Source organism: Sapajus apella, unplaced genomic scaffold (genome assembly GCF_009761245.1).
Source record: "Sapajus apella isolate SASKATOON/1434 unplaced genomic scaffold, GSC_monkey_1.0 scaffold67, whole genome shotgun sequence".
Classification (NCBI taxonomy): Eukaryota; Metazoa; Chordata; class Mammalia; order Primates; family Cebidae; genus Sapajus; species Sapajus apella.
In genome coordinates, this window is record NW_022437007.1 from 1,048,939 (window position 1) to 1,064,897 (window position 15,959).

At 35.0% G+C, this 15,959-nt stretch overlaps 1 protein-coding gene across 8 annotated transcripts in view; it reads left to right on the forward strand.

Moving 5' to 3' along the window:
• MARCHF1 (membrane associated ring-CH-type finger 1) overlaps positions 1-15,959 on the forward strand; it is a 917,917-nt gene that overhangs the window by 564,157 nt on the left and 337,801 nt on the right. The window contains exon 1 of one of the 8 annotated variants that reach the window (XM_032248638.1): positions 2,277-2,455. The exons of 6 other annotated variants lie outside the window; for them this stretch is intronic. In XM_032248638.1, coding sequence (XP_032104529.1) covers positions 2,345-2,455 — 111 coding nt within the window. In that variant the 5' untranslated portion in view covers positions 2,277-2,344. Of the gene's footprint in view, positions 1-2,276; positions 2,456-15,959 lie in introns of those variants that run through there. One more of the 8 variants, XM_032248649.1, reaches the window with a different exon arrangement.

Below are 15,959 nucleotides of genomic sequence, written 5' to 3' on the forward strand. Positions count from 1 at the left end.
TTATAGCCTTTGTAATGATGATTTGTTGACAGCAGTCCAGCAAAACAGTTCAAAAAGATGATTTGCACAGGCAAGCTTCAAGGAAGACATGATCAGGAGCAGCAGGCAAGTAAGCGTACAAATCTAAAAATTAGAGATCAGAAAGATCCCAGTGTTCATGGACTTTAAAATTCTTTAGAATAGATCGCTGCACTGAATCCAAATCACATAAAAAAATGAAAGTTATCCTCTCTTGACTACTATTCCTACTTCAGTACCTACAGTATAGTAGGGGCTTCATAAATATTTATGGATTAATGTTGACTGAATAAGGAGTGACAAAGCTACTACTACCACAGTATCAAAAAGAATCTGAATGGGAAATAAGAAGTTGGCTACCTTTACAAACACATCTCAGAATGGATACTGCTGGTGTCATAATTCTGTGGGCCACATGATTATGTTCTTCATTCATGAATGAATTTAGCAATTTATTATAAGTACTATAGTGATTATAAGTAATTATAGAGTTAAAATTGAAAAAATATGGTAAATGATTTAGAAGTAGAACCTTTTTTTATACTTGATTAAACTGTTTTGGTCATTATGTATCATTTTATTCTTGCCTTTGAATAAAGATCCTCATTTTCATTTACTCTTAGCGCACTTGAAGAAATGCAGTTAAAAGCTGATGAGTAACCAAGATAGTGTTAATAGGAATGAGAAAATATTTACTTTCTGTAGAGTGCAAATTAGTTAGATATGCAGATTTCGTATTGAATAGATCACAGTTTTACATAAATCTCAAGCAAAGTGTTTGAAAGGCCAAGTGCTAATAATTTGTTGCCCATTCAAACAATTGTTTCCAAGTTCCCCTTATTTCTCTCTACCTCAATTGAATGAGTCACTCACATTACATTGCTGGTCTTATTAAGAAATCCATTCTGTTGAGTATCTTCGACATTTATTATAACAGATCTTTTTATCATTTTCCTATTTACATTGTTCAACTGTATTTAACTTGAGTATTTTTTCATTTAGAGTAATAATTCATCAATCTGTTAGTGCAACTGTTCTTTATGTTACTTTTCTTAGTGCTATGAAATGTGCAGTTTTGAATCTCTTAAATGTGATAAACCACCAGATTGCTAATTGCTTTGGATGCTGTGAAAAATAATTACTCCACATTATTTTTGATATTTAATTGACAGTGTAATGCATTTAACTAAAGACCTGCAATAAACTATTTCTAATTATGGAGGGTGGTGGAGTGGAAAAGTAGGCTGTAAAACTTTACAAGGGAAACAACGTTTCCCCATTATGTTAAAAGTCATTGTTGATATGACTTTTTCAGAGACAAAACATTCCCCCAAATAAGAAGTTCTAGAAATCTGGAAAGAATTGTGGAATATTTCTATTTGTGACATAGTAGGGATTTTTCAAATCATTAATTTTGAATAGATTATACTGATGATAGATGTAATACACTAAATTTATTATACTTGCAATAAAAATGTTTTTTCGGCCAGGCGCAGTGGCTCACGCCCATAATCCCAGAACTTTGGGAGGCCAAGGCAGGCAGATCACAAGGTCAGGAGATCGAGACCATCCTGGCTAACATGGTGAAACCTCATCTTTACTAAAACTACAAAAAATTAGCTGGGCATGGTGGCATGAGCCTGTAATCCCAGCTACTCGGTAGGCTGAGGGAGGAGAATCGCCTGAACCTGGAAGGCAGAGGTTTCAGTGAGCCAAAATCACACCTTTGCACTCCAGCCTGGGTGACATAGAGAGACTTGATTTCCAAGAAAAAAAAAATTTAGATGGCAGAAGTTTATGAGAGAGAAAATCATGGCACTGCCAGAATGAATAATATATATCACTGGCCTATATTCGATTTATTCTGCTTCTGTAGGACATTTAGCTGAAAAGCTATGCCAAGTTTTAGATGTCATTGAAATATGCAGATATTCTCAGGAACTGGGTCTATTCTTATTTCTTGAGGTAAGGACTTACTGTTAAAAGTTGATTCCTGAAAATAACACTTAGAACCTAGCACAAGGAATTCCCATTGTCTACAATAATGTCACAAAGAGGGGTATAAAAGATATTAGGCCCTTTGAAGAGTTGTATACTCTTTCTATTGTCCTGTGATGCTAGGATATTATTAATAATCAGCATATTCTTCTTTTCCTCCTTATAACCCCTGGTTAAAAAAAGTCTCCGTTAGTACTTTGTTATATTGTTGATTTAATTTTGATTATATATATTTTCCAAAGCACAACTAAAATAAGTGACCTGTTTCAGGGAATGTAAATTATTTTCAGAATTTCAGAAATTGAAAAGGGATAAGAGGAAGGAGAAAATGCTGGGCTGGTGTGAAGCGATAGCCCGTAACCCTCACAGAATTCCAAACAACACGCGAACACCCCAGATCTCAGGGGATTTGGCTGACGCCTCACAAACCTCCACGTTGGTGAGTGGAAAGTTATTTTACCTCAAATTGGCTTGTATGTAAATAGAATGCTAAAGAAATGTGAAGAGGATGACCTTATAAGCAAATGTTATCCTTGTTTACAACAGTATTTACATTTGTGTTATATAATATGTTCATAGAGATTTGGTTAGTTAGCAAACTAATATAAATACCTTAGTGACATTTAATATTAGAGTTTAATTCCAATTAAACAACTGTTTTTTTTAATAATTTGGACATCATCCTTTATTATGTTAGTGACCTTAAAAATTATGTAAAGTTCATGTTCTTGGATTCTATACTGTATAGTAGAATCAGTAGGAGAAAAGTAAGTAGAGTCATCTAAAGATGATTTTAAAAAATCAGAATCTTACCTTCAGTATTTTTCTATATTTTTTCTAAAAATGTCTCGGTAATAGAATTAAAAATTATAATTTTCACAACAAATTGTGAATTACAAAATTGCAAAAATAATTTGAAGACCAATTCAAGAATGTTCTCCTTCATGTATTATTTTCTGCTTTAAGTTTAAATGCTTGGCTTTAGCCATTATTTTCCAGGGATTAGGACAAAATACTCATTAGCAAAATGAGTTTTAAATGTTCTTTGTTTTGATTTGGCTGCAACATTCTTCATTTTAATTTTAAGGAGCAAAATTTTATTTGGTCTCCAGGTCTTAAATTAATATTAGATATATTTTAATTATAGTTTTACCTTCTTATAAGAATGACAGTGTTTCGATTAGCCTGATTTATTAGCAGTTGAACATATAATTAAATATGAATGAAGAATCATCTAGTTTTTGTGGGGTTTTTTTTTTGCTTTATATTTTGCTTTATTTTACAATTTTTATTATTTGCCTGTCTTAGTATGCTTGGGCTGCTATTACAAAATACCATAAACTGGTAACTTATGAACAACAGAAATTTATTTCTCACAGTTTTTATGTCTGGAAAGTCCAAGATTGAGGTGCTGGCTGTTTTGGTGTCTGGTGAGAGCCTGCTTTTCTGATTCATAGATAGTGCCTTCTCACTGTGTCCCTACCTGGTGGATGGAACACACAAGCTTCCTCAGGCTTCTTCTATAATGGCACTAATACCATTTATGAGGGCCCCACTCTTATGACCTAGTCACCTCCCAAAGGCTCCAACTCCTTATACCATAACCATGGGGGTTAGGATTTTGACATGAATTTTGGAAAGACACACATATTCAGACCTTAACAGTTATGTAGAAACAATGACCTTGAATTAACCTTAGTGAGTTGATATTAAGAGTAACCATCTGAAAGAATAGAATTTCACTTGATAAAACATAGAAAGAGAAGTGAGGATCTTGCTTAAATCCCATCCTTAGATTGTAAGGGGAGGACTGAAGATGTGAAGAGATGTGTGTAAAACTATTGGGTATTCAAAGTTTTAGGGAATAGTTTCCTTTTGAAATTGTCATCTGCATTGTCTTGTCTCTAAAATGACTAATGTGTCATATTTGGATAGCATAAAACTGCAGGGCATGAGTTAATACTACTAAAACATTCTATTACATAGTATTTATGCATATAGCTGTTCTTTGTCAGGTATCATATGATAACCAAACATTTTAAGTAAAAAAAAGAAATTACTACTCCTGTGCTTTAGAGCTTAGCTCCTATTTCATGGAATTGTAGATCAAAAACCATAAAAACCTTGAGCAAATTTCTGGCCTGGCTTTCTGCCTATAATTGGTTAACCTAATAATAAACCTAATAACAGCTTCATTTTACAGATGTGCACTGTGGCCCAGGGAAATTAATTGACTTTCCCAGTGCCGCTTATCTAGTAATTATTATTTATTAGGTAATAATCTAGTAAAGGGGTTACGAGAAATGGAACTTCTCAAAACAAAGCCCTTTCCACTACACCTTATAATCTCAATTTCTTGATGACATTTTCTTCATATTCAAATAATTTTAATATAACAAAAAAGATATCAAGTTACCAATGGTATTAAATCCAGTAATTAAATCTAATGCTATATTACAGGATAACCACTAGACACTTTAACATACAACCCCCCAAATCTCAGTTTCTTAACATAGAAAATAAGAGGTTTCTTCCTTGTGTTATGGCCTGATGTGTGTTGGCCAGCTCTCCTTTGAGGTTCACTGCCAAATCATGATTTAAAGATATAGACTCCTTCCGTCTTTTGATATTGCCTTTGTAAGAACATGGTCACGGAGGGAATAAAAGAGACTGTGTGGAACATCAAACATAGGCTGTTATGGAGCAGCCTTGAATGCATGGACATCCTTCCATTGCGGGCCCAACTGAACTGCAAAGGAAGCTGGCAAATACTGCCTTTCTATTTGGCCAGAAGAAGGAGATGGAATTAGCGGGCATCTAGCCCATCTCTGCCACAGTCCATCTTACTGATCACCAGACATTTATGTCATGTTCCATTATCTCCTGAAAAGAGATTATTACTCTTCACAAGTGACAACTCAAAATTCTTTCAGTCATTAATTTCAGCACAAATCCATGTTCTCTGGTTAGCCGTTGTCCTCATCAAACGATGGCTATGAATCACCTATGAACTAATAACCTGCATTTGCAAACCACTTCCTGTACACTTAATATAAAAGAAAAGCATAGAGAAAGGGAAACCACAATAAACTGTGTTGCTTGGATAAAGAAAGAATGTGATTGACACATGTCAATCACAGGCACCATCCTGCTGGACAGACATTATAAAGTCTCCCAATCTAGAGGTCAGGGAGGATCTTTGAATAGGCTCTAACCAACTCCCTGGGATATCTTCCTTGTCCACAGTTGTCTCTGGCCTCTGGATATGACTTCTTAGATGTTTTTCTTTTTCCATTATTCCACTTACCTAAGTTTGAAATGCCTATTGAGAGCTACATTAAATTTTTTCCTGTTTGGGGAAGATTATGGGTCCTACAGTTATTTTAAGTTTTAAACATTTAAGTGTTATATTTTTGGAATCACGAGATTTTAGTATTACAGTTCCCTGAGATCTTAGTAGGGTTTGCCTTAAGTCCATTATGCAAATGGAACTCTTCACTGGGCCTTTGTTGTTCAGTGCCTTCATCAATGTTATGTTCTACCATTTGGGCTTTAGAAGAAGCCAGCCGTTTTGCCCAATAAGTCCCGGAAACTTCTGTATTCTGTTTCTCTATGTTTCTGCCTTCACACTAGCTGCTCATGTTTCTCTTGCCATATCCTGCCAAATATAGCCAGTAATAGTCAACAAACACTATTAAAGTTTTGTTTCCCAATCTCTTTTGCGTACGGCCTGTCCAGCAGACTCACTGTCTGCCGCTGTAGTTAACTCAAGCAGCACTTTTGCCAAGAGTTTTGACAAAACATTATGCAACTAGATGGCTTTCTACCTTTGAAATCAGTTTCCTTTCTGCCCATTGCCCAACAATTAATGAAATGCTATATAATTTAAATTTTTTCTATGGTGGCACACGCTTTGGCTTCAAATTTCTGTGACTTAATAGTATAAAAATTGGAGTACAGTCAGGAAAACAGAAACCAAACCAGCAATTTTAACAAAGAGAATATAATATGCAAAAGTATTTAATCTGGTATTGGAAAGCTAAAATATCAAAATGGTTCAGAATTTTAATATCTGAAGAACAACCACTCATACAGAAGAGTAACACAGGGAGGAGGCTGGAGTTGTAGAACCTAGAAGGCCCCTGTAGACAGGCCCCCCAAAACTGTGTGTCAGATCTCTGAGGAGGAATGCTTCTCAGCAGACACATGTACCCCAGGGGTTCAGAGGTGGGATCCTATAGATCTAGGACCCAGACCCCTGAAGGGGATGCACTTCTCTATTTTTATACATTTGGCGCGGTGGTGGAGCAATAAAGATAGTTTAGCAAGTATAAAATAAACTTAGGAACTGGACGCAGTGTCAATTGCTGACCTAAAGAAGCATTCCTGGAATGACACTGACAAATAGGATAGACACAAATGAGTCCTTTCTCTCTCCTCCTGAACCCTAGTTGCCTTCAGGACTACCGTTGGCAGAACCTAACCAAAAGGTTAATGGCAAAGAAGAAATCTGATTTGAAAGCTCCCAGCTTCAGGATCTTGAGGTAGAATATAGAAGAATGGGTTTAGGGCCAAGAGGTAATGGAACTCTTCACTGGTAATCAGTATAGAAAGTCAAGGATAGGAGCTTTAATAAATAAACTCAGACATTTCAGACTTAACATGATAAAGGTTTGCTTTTGCTCACCAGTCAGTCTGATACAGATAATTTGACACTCCAATCACAACAGAAAAAAATGGAGAGTTCTCATGCTGCTATTATATTATAAATATGGCTTTTGAGTTTATCAGAGAAGAGAAAGAGTAGGAGTGGGTAATCATAGAGATATATGGTTTAGGTTTGGAAGTGTTACGAATCACTTCTACCCTGATATCTTTAGCTGGAAACCAGTGACACAGACTAATGGATCTGTAGGAATGATGAAAAATACAGTCTTCCTGTATAACCTGAATAGGGAAATTGAAAGCGTTTAGGCAGCCTCTATCACCAATGCATTCCTTCTTTGGTAAGTAGCCTGCTTATCCTACATTTCCATTTTGTATAACTATGTTTTTATTATTACCATTTTGCTGCCGTCCAGAGCAGTTGAGGCTTTCCAGTACAAATTGTATCCCATCTAAAGATGATGATAATAATGATGGTCTGATTATTATGTTCCAACAACTTTTCCAAGTGTTTTACAAATATTCTCATTTTTAATACTTACTGCAATCCAGTGTGGCAAATAATTAGCCCCATTTTATAGATAAAGATACTGAGGTACAGAGAAATTTTAAAACCTGTCCAAAGTGACTTAGGTAATAATTTGTGAACCTGGGATTCCCACAGTTCAATCAATTTGAATCTGGAGGGCCAGATCATGTCTTTCTCAGGTTAAGGGGGAGAACACAGCCATGATTTGGATTGTACACACTTGGCTAAACACAAAGATTAAAAATGAGATAATTCATTCCACCGTGGCATAAAGACAAATAGGATCTTTCCTTTACAATCCAAGATTATATGTATCTATTAGATTATTCTCTGCTCTGCATTGACAGACTGATAGCCAATCTTATAGCTGTTTTCTGAATAGAATTTTCAGTAATTGACTTTATTGAAAATAATAGTTTTTTTTTTCTTTTTAAATCTATAGAGCAATTCATACTGCCTGCATTTTAAATTCAGAAAATATTTATTGAGCATAAAATCTTTCATAATAAATAATATCCTTGAGGGGTTTGGAATTTTACACTTATTACGCACATGTCCTCATAATGGTAACCTAAGGGTGGGAAGGGGCTTCATCTTTTATGGCAGCCAGGGGAGAAACCTCTCTTTTATATTTAGTGTAACACAATTTTACTCGTTAAAAACAAAAACATCTTATACCGACTCTACCCTTAAGGAATTTACTGAATCAAATCAAAGTTTCAATATTAAATTTAAAACGAGAGCAAAAGAGATCAGAAATAAGAAGGTGAAAGATTTTATGACGATTACAGTTGAAAATCTATGGAAGTCAAAACAAGAAGATTAAAAAATGTCATTTAAGATAGTCAACAACGACTTCAGAGAAAATTACACTCCTATGATGATTTTTGGAGGCTCTAAATAGGAAGAAAAAAAGAACAAAATGTCGCTCTATGTGTTTGATAGAGGTGACCTGCCACTTTGAAACATACATTCATCAGCTCAGAGCACACTTTCTAGCCTCTATGTTATGTTCCAGGATGAGATGCTTGTTGCTCTAGAAAAAGAGGAGAAACTAGGTAAGAAATTCTCAAGGAGAAGTATGTAATACACATACTTGAAATTAAAATGAAAAATGATTTATAATCAGACATTTATTTATAAAACTTCTCAAAGCAGTCTTTATGTCCACATTTCATTATAGCTACAACCCATTGTACTCAGATACACAACATGCAGATTTAATTACCAAAACAGATAATAAAATAGAAGGACTGTTAAGAGTGGCAGGGAATTCACTCCACATCATAAGAATTTAGGTCTTCTAATTTTTAGGTTACTTATAGACAATACCCATTATGAGAAGTTGATATTGTTGTTTGCACAACACTAGTGGAAAGACTAAAACTCAGCCAGGCATGGAGGCTCATGCCTGTAATCCCAGCATTTGGGGAGATTGAGGCAGAGAATCACTTGAGGCCAGGAGTTTGAGACTAGCCTGGCCAACATGGGAAAACCCCATCACTTCTAAAAATACGAAAAAATAGCTGGGCGTGATGGTGGGTGCCTGTAATCCCAGCTACTTGGGAGACCGAGGTGGGAGAATCACTTGAAACTGGGACGTGGAGGTTGCAGTGAGCTGAGATCGTGTCACTGCACTCCAGCCTGGGCGACAGAGCAAGACTCCCTCTCAAAAAAAAAAAAAAAAAAAAAAGAAAGAAAAGAAAACTGTAACTCGAAAAGATCAAATTTAAAAAGGTAGTAGCAAGTAAGAAGAGAGCATTGGCATTTGTGAACCTGGGTTCTGTCAGATTTTAAATCCCAAGATTTTTCTAGTTTAATATAAATAGCCTCTAGAAATGAAACATAATTTATTGATAACACGTTTTGCCAGACAAATTTTCAGCTACGGAACCAAATACCTTCTTACACAGCCTAAATATTAATAAAACAAGTAGCTGAAAGTATTCATGTTTAATTTTGTCATAGTCTTCTGTTTTCAAAATAGAATGGATGGTTGAAAGTTAAAGCTTCATACTTATGAAACCTATGGAAGATCAAGAATGAAAATTATATTCTTTTATATTGACTTTTAGAAGTATGTAAATGAGTTTTATGTTTTAATTGTGGAGTCTTATCATTATCAGCTTATTTGTTCTTGTTACTCATAGTTCATTCAGTTATTTTCTTTGTTTTTAGCTAAACCAGCCCACTTGGGTATTTCAATAGTATGGATGTAAGCAGCCCTGGACTTGACATATTTTTTTCTTCTAGAATCCCATTCTTTATTACTTAATAAACACTACCATTCTCTGGAAATCATACAGAAAACAACCTGGCTTTCACTTCATTCATTGTGCTCTGCTCAGGCTGTTTATGCATTCCACAAAGTTTATTAAGTTTTTATCATATTCCTTGAGCAGAGCATATGAACTGAGCAAAAATGGGATTGTGTTTTTCTTATAAAGCTCTATTAAGCACAATATCTTTTATATTAAACCATTTCTGCTTATTAGAAATGCCATATGTCTTAAAATATGGAAGAACTAATCATAAAGATCAAACAAGTCTGAGATGGTTTCTGTGATCAAATACGTTGTAAAAATTTCATAAACTAAAATGATTATAAAATTTCATTCTGTTATACTAATCTTCTGCCTTCAGTAAGAATCTAGAATGTTGCAGATAGTTTCCCCAGTGCATATGACAATGAAATGTAAATTTGTCCTTACAAAGAAACCAAATTTACCAGTTAATATTTACCAGCAACATCCTTCTCACTCTCTTGCCAGTTATTCCCATATTCTACTTTTAGTCTATGACAAGGTTAAAGGATATCGTGCATACATCCACCTACAGCAAATGGACCAGAATTGTCCCACAAACATAGCCTCTGTTGGAACCCAAATAAATGGCAAACAGAAAGAGGAAGCTGAGCATATTAAATTTTTCTCTACACCTATTGCCTTATTTCCAACAGACTCACACTTGCTTCCTTTTGTCTCTGAGTAAGTGGGCCAGTTTATTATCCAGTGGCCTTCATGGATTCTGAAAATAAACCAGGTCAGAGCAGATAGAGTTTTCGATTGTGGTCTTTTTCCTCGTTTCTCTCCCTCCTTTTAATTCTTTCTTATTCAATCATGTATCAGTTATTGTTTCTGATTGCTATTACAAAGTCTTTACTAAGTACTGCCACAGGCAATGGTTATGAAATCTAAATTTTTATGAGAATAACCATCACAAACAAATGAGAGAAATTAAGCAAAAGATGTGATGCCTTTTAAGAACTTTGATTTTTGTAAGAAAGTAAAATCATTAAAAATGTATCCCAGTGGTTGTTATGGAAACAGATTGAATTGAAGAATGCAAAGGGGAGGCTGATGTTTTAAATTTCATACCACGAGGAAAAAATTACATTAGCTGTGCAGCTTAAAGTATTGTATTAACATTAATTGTATAGTTACTGAACAATGTTAAAACATGATTATTCACAATAGTAATAATTGATCTAAAAATGCTCCTTACATGAATAAATTTTTTCCTCTAAGGAGTAAAGTCATGTGATCATGTTCACAGCTGCTCTTTATCAAAATGTGTCATGTCTGTCTGCTTAATTTAGGTATAAATGAAGTTGTAAGCTCCTCCAAAAGATGTTTAACTCTTAATGATTGTTTAATTCTGCTATATGTATAGTCTTTAGAACACTTTAGTTTTTTAATATTTTTATTTTATTATCAGAGGATCAGTGGGTAGATACTCAAATAGAGGCCCCCTATGTGTATACATATGTTTTTATGTGCGTGTGTGTGTGTGTGTAACTGAGGTACATTTTTCTCCCCATTCACAGATAACAAAGGTGCCAAAAGTTTCTTCTTTGTCCTTGGTTTTACGGGAATGCTTTGTTTTATAAAAAGGGAGCACGCAGGACAGATTAACCTGTTAGAATAGGACTAAACAATCCAGTGCTATTTCCATGTAAAAGACAAGTGAGGGCCGGGTGTGGTGGCTCAAGCCTGTAACCCCAGCACTTTGGGAGGCCGAGGTGGGTGGATCACGAGGTCAAGAGATCAAGACCATCCTGGTCAACATGGTGAAACCCCATCTCTACTACAAATACAAAAAATCAGCTGGGCATGGTGGCACGTGCCTGTAATCCCAGCTACTCAGGAGGCTGAGGCAGGAGAATTGCCTGAACCCAGGAGGCAGAGGTTGTGGTGCGCCCAGATGGCGCCATTGTACTCCAGCCTGGGTAACAAGAGCAAACTCCATCTCAAAAAAAAAAAAAAAAAAGACAAATGAAATAAATGAGTTCTCAAAAAAAATTTATATATCAAAGCACAATAATAATACAATCAAAATATTTTAATGCTTATTCAAAGTCAAAGAATTTGGACATGTGCTCTAAAACTTTGTAACTCTGAAAGTAGGTAGTAACTCTTCTCCTTATACAGAATGAAAAATTAAGGTCCAGAAAGATTAGAAAAATGGTGAAAAAGGAATACAGAATTCTATATCTTCCCAGTCCTTTATCCTGCTTCATAGAGAATTTTTGTTCATGGAAATATTTCATAAACAGTTATATGATATTGCATAACGGTTCTTAACCTGGCACAATTACTCTGCTGATTCTCTATCATACAAGCTTCTTAAGTCCATTTTTAACCACCAATTCCATTACAGATTGCACTGTCTAATTAATGAATTGTTTAGTATTTAGCATTGTACCTTGCTAAGTTGCAATCTGGAGCTCCATAGCTGTCTGTTATCATGGAACAAAATAGGAGTAAATGAATCACAGAGAAAATGAATGATTGGCTATATTCTCATTCGGAAATATTTGAATCACAGTAATCACCCAGTTTGGAAAATACCTTCATTAATTTACCTAGCTACTCTATATTGAATTAGTTATGTGCTAAACACTGTACTATGCAACAAATAAGCAGTGTTTTTTTTAAAGGCACAATCCTTATCCTCATTAACCTAGTCACATTGGGCTTGGCAAACAATTTATTACCAAGTCCCCAAAAGCAGTTGCAACAAAAACAAAAATGGATAAGTGGGAGCTAATTAAACTAAAGAGCTCTGTACAGCAAAATAAACCATCAACAGAATAACCAGACAACCTAAAGAATGAGAGAAAACGTTAAAAAAACTATGCATCCAACAAAAGTCTAATATCCAGAAGCTATAAAAAAACTTAAACAATTCAACAAAAAGAAAACAAAGAACACCATTAAAACATGGGCAAAAACTAACTTAGGAACAGAAAAACACATACCACATGCTCTCACTTAAAAGTGGAAGCTAAATGATGAGAGCACAGGGACGTATAGTGGGAAACACACACTGGGGTCTTTTGGAGAGTGGGAAGCTGTTGGGGGAGGGAGAGGATCAGGAAAAATAATGGGTACTAGGCTTAATGCCTGGGTGATTTAATAATATGCACAAAAAACACCTCATGATACAAGTGTACCTATGTAACAAACCTGTACTTGTATTCCTGAACGTAAAATAAAAATTAAAAAAGAAAACAGCTGAAAAACAAAAATGGGCAAAGGACATGAACCAATACTTCTCAAAGGAAAACATACAAGCATCCAACAAACACATTTTAAAAATGCTCATAAGAAATGTTCACCATCACTTATCATTAGGGAAATACAAATTAAAACCACAATGAGATACCATCTCACACCAGTAAGAATGGCTATTACCAAAAAGTTAAAAAACAATAGATACTCTCACTTGTAAGTAGGAGTTGAACAATGAGAATACATGGACGGAGATGAGGGAACAACACACACTGGGGCCTGTAGGGGGCGGGCAGGAGGGGGAGAGCATTACGGAAAAGAGCTAATGTATGCTGGGCTTAATACCTAGGTATGGGTTGATAGAGGTAGTAAACCACTGTGGCATACCTATGTATGTACATAGTGCTTACCTATGTAACAAACCTGCACATCCTGCACATGTACCCTGAAACTTAAAAAAAATTTAAAAAGCAGATGTTGGTGAAATTACAGAGAAAAACAAGCACTGATAGACTGCTGGTGGAAATGTACATTAGTTCAGCCACTGTGGTAAGTAGTGTGGCGATTCACCAAAGCACTTAAAGCCGCCATTCAACCCAGCAATCCCATTACTAGGTACATACCCAAAGGAAAATAAAGTGAACCACCAAAAAAATAACACATGCACTCACATGTTCATTGCATCACTATTCACAATAGCAAAGACAGGGAATCAACCTAGATATCCATCATTGGTGCATTAAATAACGAAAATGTAGCACATTACACTGAGATACTATGCAGCCAAAAAAGAATAAAATTATGTTCTTTGCAGCAACATGGATGCAACTGGAGGCCATTATCCTAAGTGAACTAATACAGGAACAGAAAACCAAACACTGTATGTTCACACGTATAAGCAGGAACTAAACACTGAATACATGTGGACACAAAGAGAAGAGCAATAAACAATGGGGACTACTTGAAGGGGGAGGATGGCAGAGGGATATAGGTTGAAAAACTACCTAGTGCACCCACTAACTGAGGGATGGGATAATTCGTACACCACATGTCAATGATGCACAATTTAGCCATGTAACAAATCTCCACCCCCTGAACCTGAAATAAAAGTTAAGAGAGAGGAGAAAAAATTCAGAAAACAATGGCTATTCCCAGTGAACGGTGAACAGGAGTTGTATGTAAAAAAAATTCTTTGGGAATGAAACAAGGACATATAAGTGTATTTGCATTTGCTCATTTGACAAAACACAGGGTAGAACAATAACACAATAGAAGCAAATATTGCTAACATTTACTGAATACATACTACATTTCATGAGTACCTGACATGTTAATGTTAACAACTAATTTAATCCCACTACAGCATTATAAGAAATGTACAGACTCCTCATTTTGTAGAGGGAGGAGGTAAGTAATTTGTCAACGTTTACCTTGCAAGTAAATCAAATTCTAGGATCCACGCTCTTACACACCAGTATCATACATTCTTCTTTGCTGCAAAAAAATATATTCAGGAAAAGATACAAATATTGACTTCATTAAAAACAAGCTTAACTTAAATTTGTATTTAATCCTTACTAAACACTTATTTTACATATATATGCAGTATTCTCTAATATGTATATATACATATATATCTTAGAGATATATGATTCTCAAAATAGGTCTCTAATGTAGATACTGTATTCCCTATTTCACACATAGGAAACTAGAATTTTGGTTAAACATCTAGCCCAAGGTGACTCATTAAGATTAGATAGGTAAATATCAGATATATCTGATATGGCTGGATGATTAATCTCATGGATGCAAATAATTACCCACCACATTTCTGGAGGAAGAGATAAGGTTGTTTAATATATTCTCTTTTCTAGGCTTAATATGTTTTACCTTTTTAGCATAATATAATTCAGGAATATATGCAACATTTGAAGCCAATTCCTTATGTTAAAAGCCAAAAGCCACCTCTTAGTTGATGGCCCATGAAATTATTTTTATATCACCATAGTAATTGTCAGCTGTAATTATTAGGTGAAATAATCCATAAGTACAGCTTTGTGATTCCACATTAAGAAACTAGCAACTCAAATGCTGATATGAGAACTTAGACACCTGGTTTCTGTGTGTGTGATGCAGCCTACAGGAATAAAATTTAATTTAACAATCCAGTAACTCTTTAAAGATAAAAAATGAAATAGCTTTCACACTGCAGTTACCAAGTTGTCAACTTCCACAGACACATTGTCATACCAACCAAATTTTATTATACATATTGCGATGAGACTGCAAACAAAAACTGGTTGCCTTGTTTTCATGGGCTGAGTAATTTCACCTATGGAAATTAGACGAAGTAGAACTATCCAATGGGCATAACATTGCTGATGTTGTTACTGCCTCTCAGTATGAGAACAAATTTAAAAATTAATACAGCTGTATGCATACTATATTATCAAAGCCTGGAACCATACATTAACTATATTTTCTGTAATTTCTTATATTTAGGCTCCACTGCTACTGGCTTGTATTCTTTAAAAAAAATAGACAATTTTTTATGGCAGTCTTAGGTTCTTAGCAATATTGAGGAAAAGGTATAGAGATTTTTTGTACCCCAACCCCCACACAGGCATAGTTTCTGCAACTGTTAACATCCTCAAAGTGGTACATTTGTTATAGTTGACCCCACACTGGCATGTCATAATCACTGTAAGTCCATTGTTTATATTGGAGTTCACTCTTGGTGTTGTACATTATATGGGTTTGGACAAACTTATAATCGCGTTTCCACCATGATAGTAGCATACAGAGTAGTTTCAATGCCCTAAAAATCCTCTGCTCCATCTCTTCATCCCTCCCTTCTCCCTAGCCCCCATGTATTAATTCTTTCACGAAAACCTACTTAAGTTTACTGAAATACGTTTTAAAAAACACATTCTTTTACCTAGTCTTAATTTAGTGTGTGTGCTAATCGTTGGATTACTATAATACATTGAGTTTGCTATAGAAAGGTAAATGCAGTACAGAGATTTTTGAAAAACCTTTTATTCACAAAAAATGCTTTCTTCCATTTTATTGATGTATACTTGCAAAGTAAAAAATGTATATACCTATTTAAGGTGTACATCATGATGTTTTTATATACATACACCTTGTAAAATGATTACCAAAATCATTCATCAATATATTCATCACTTAACATATTTATGAATATGTATCTGTGTGTGTGTGTGTGTGTGTGT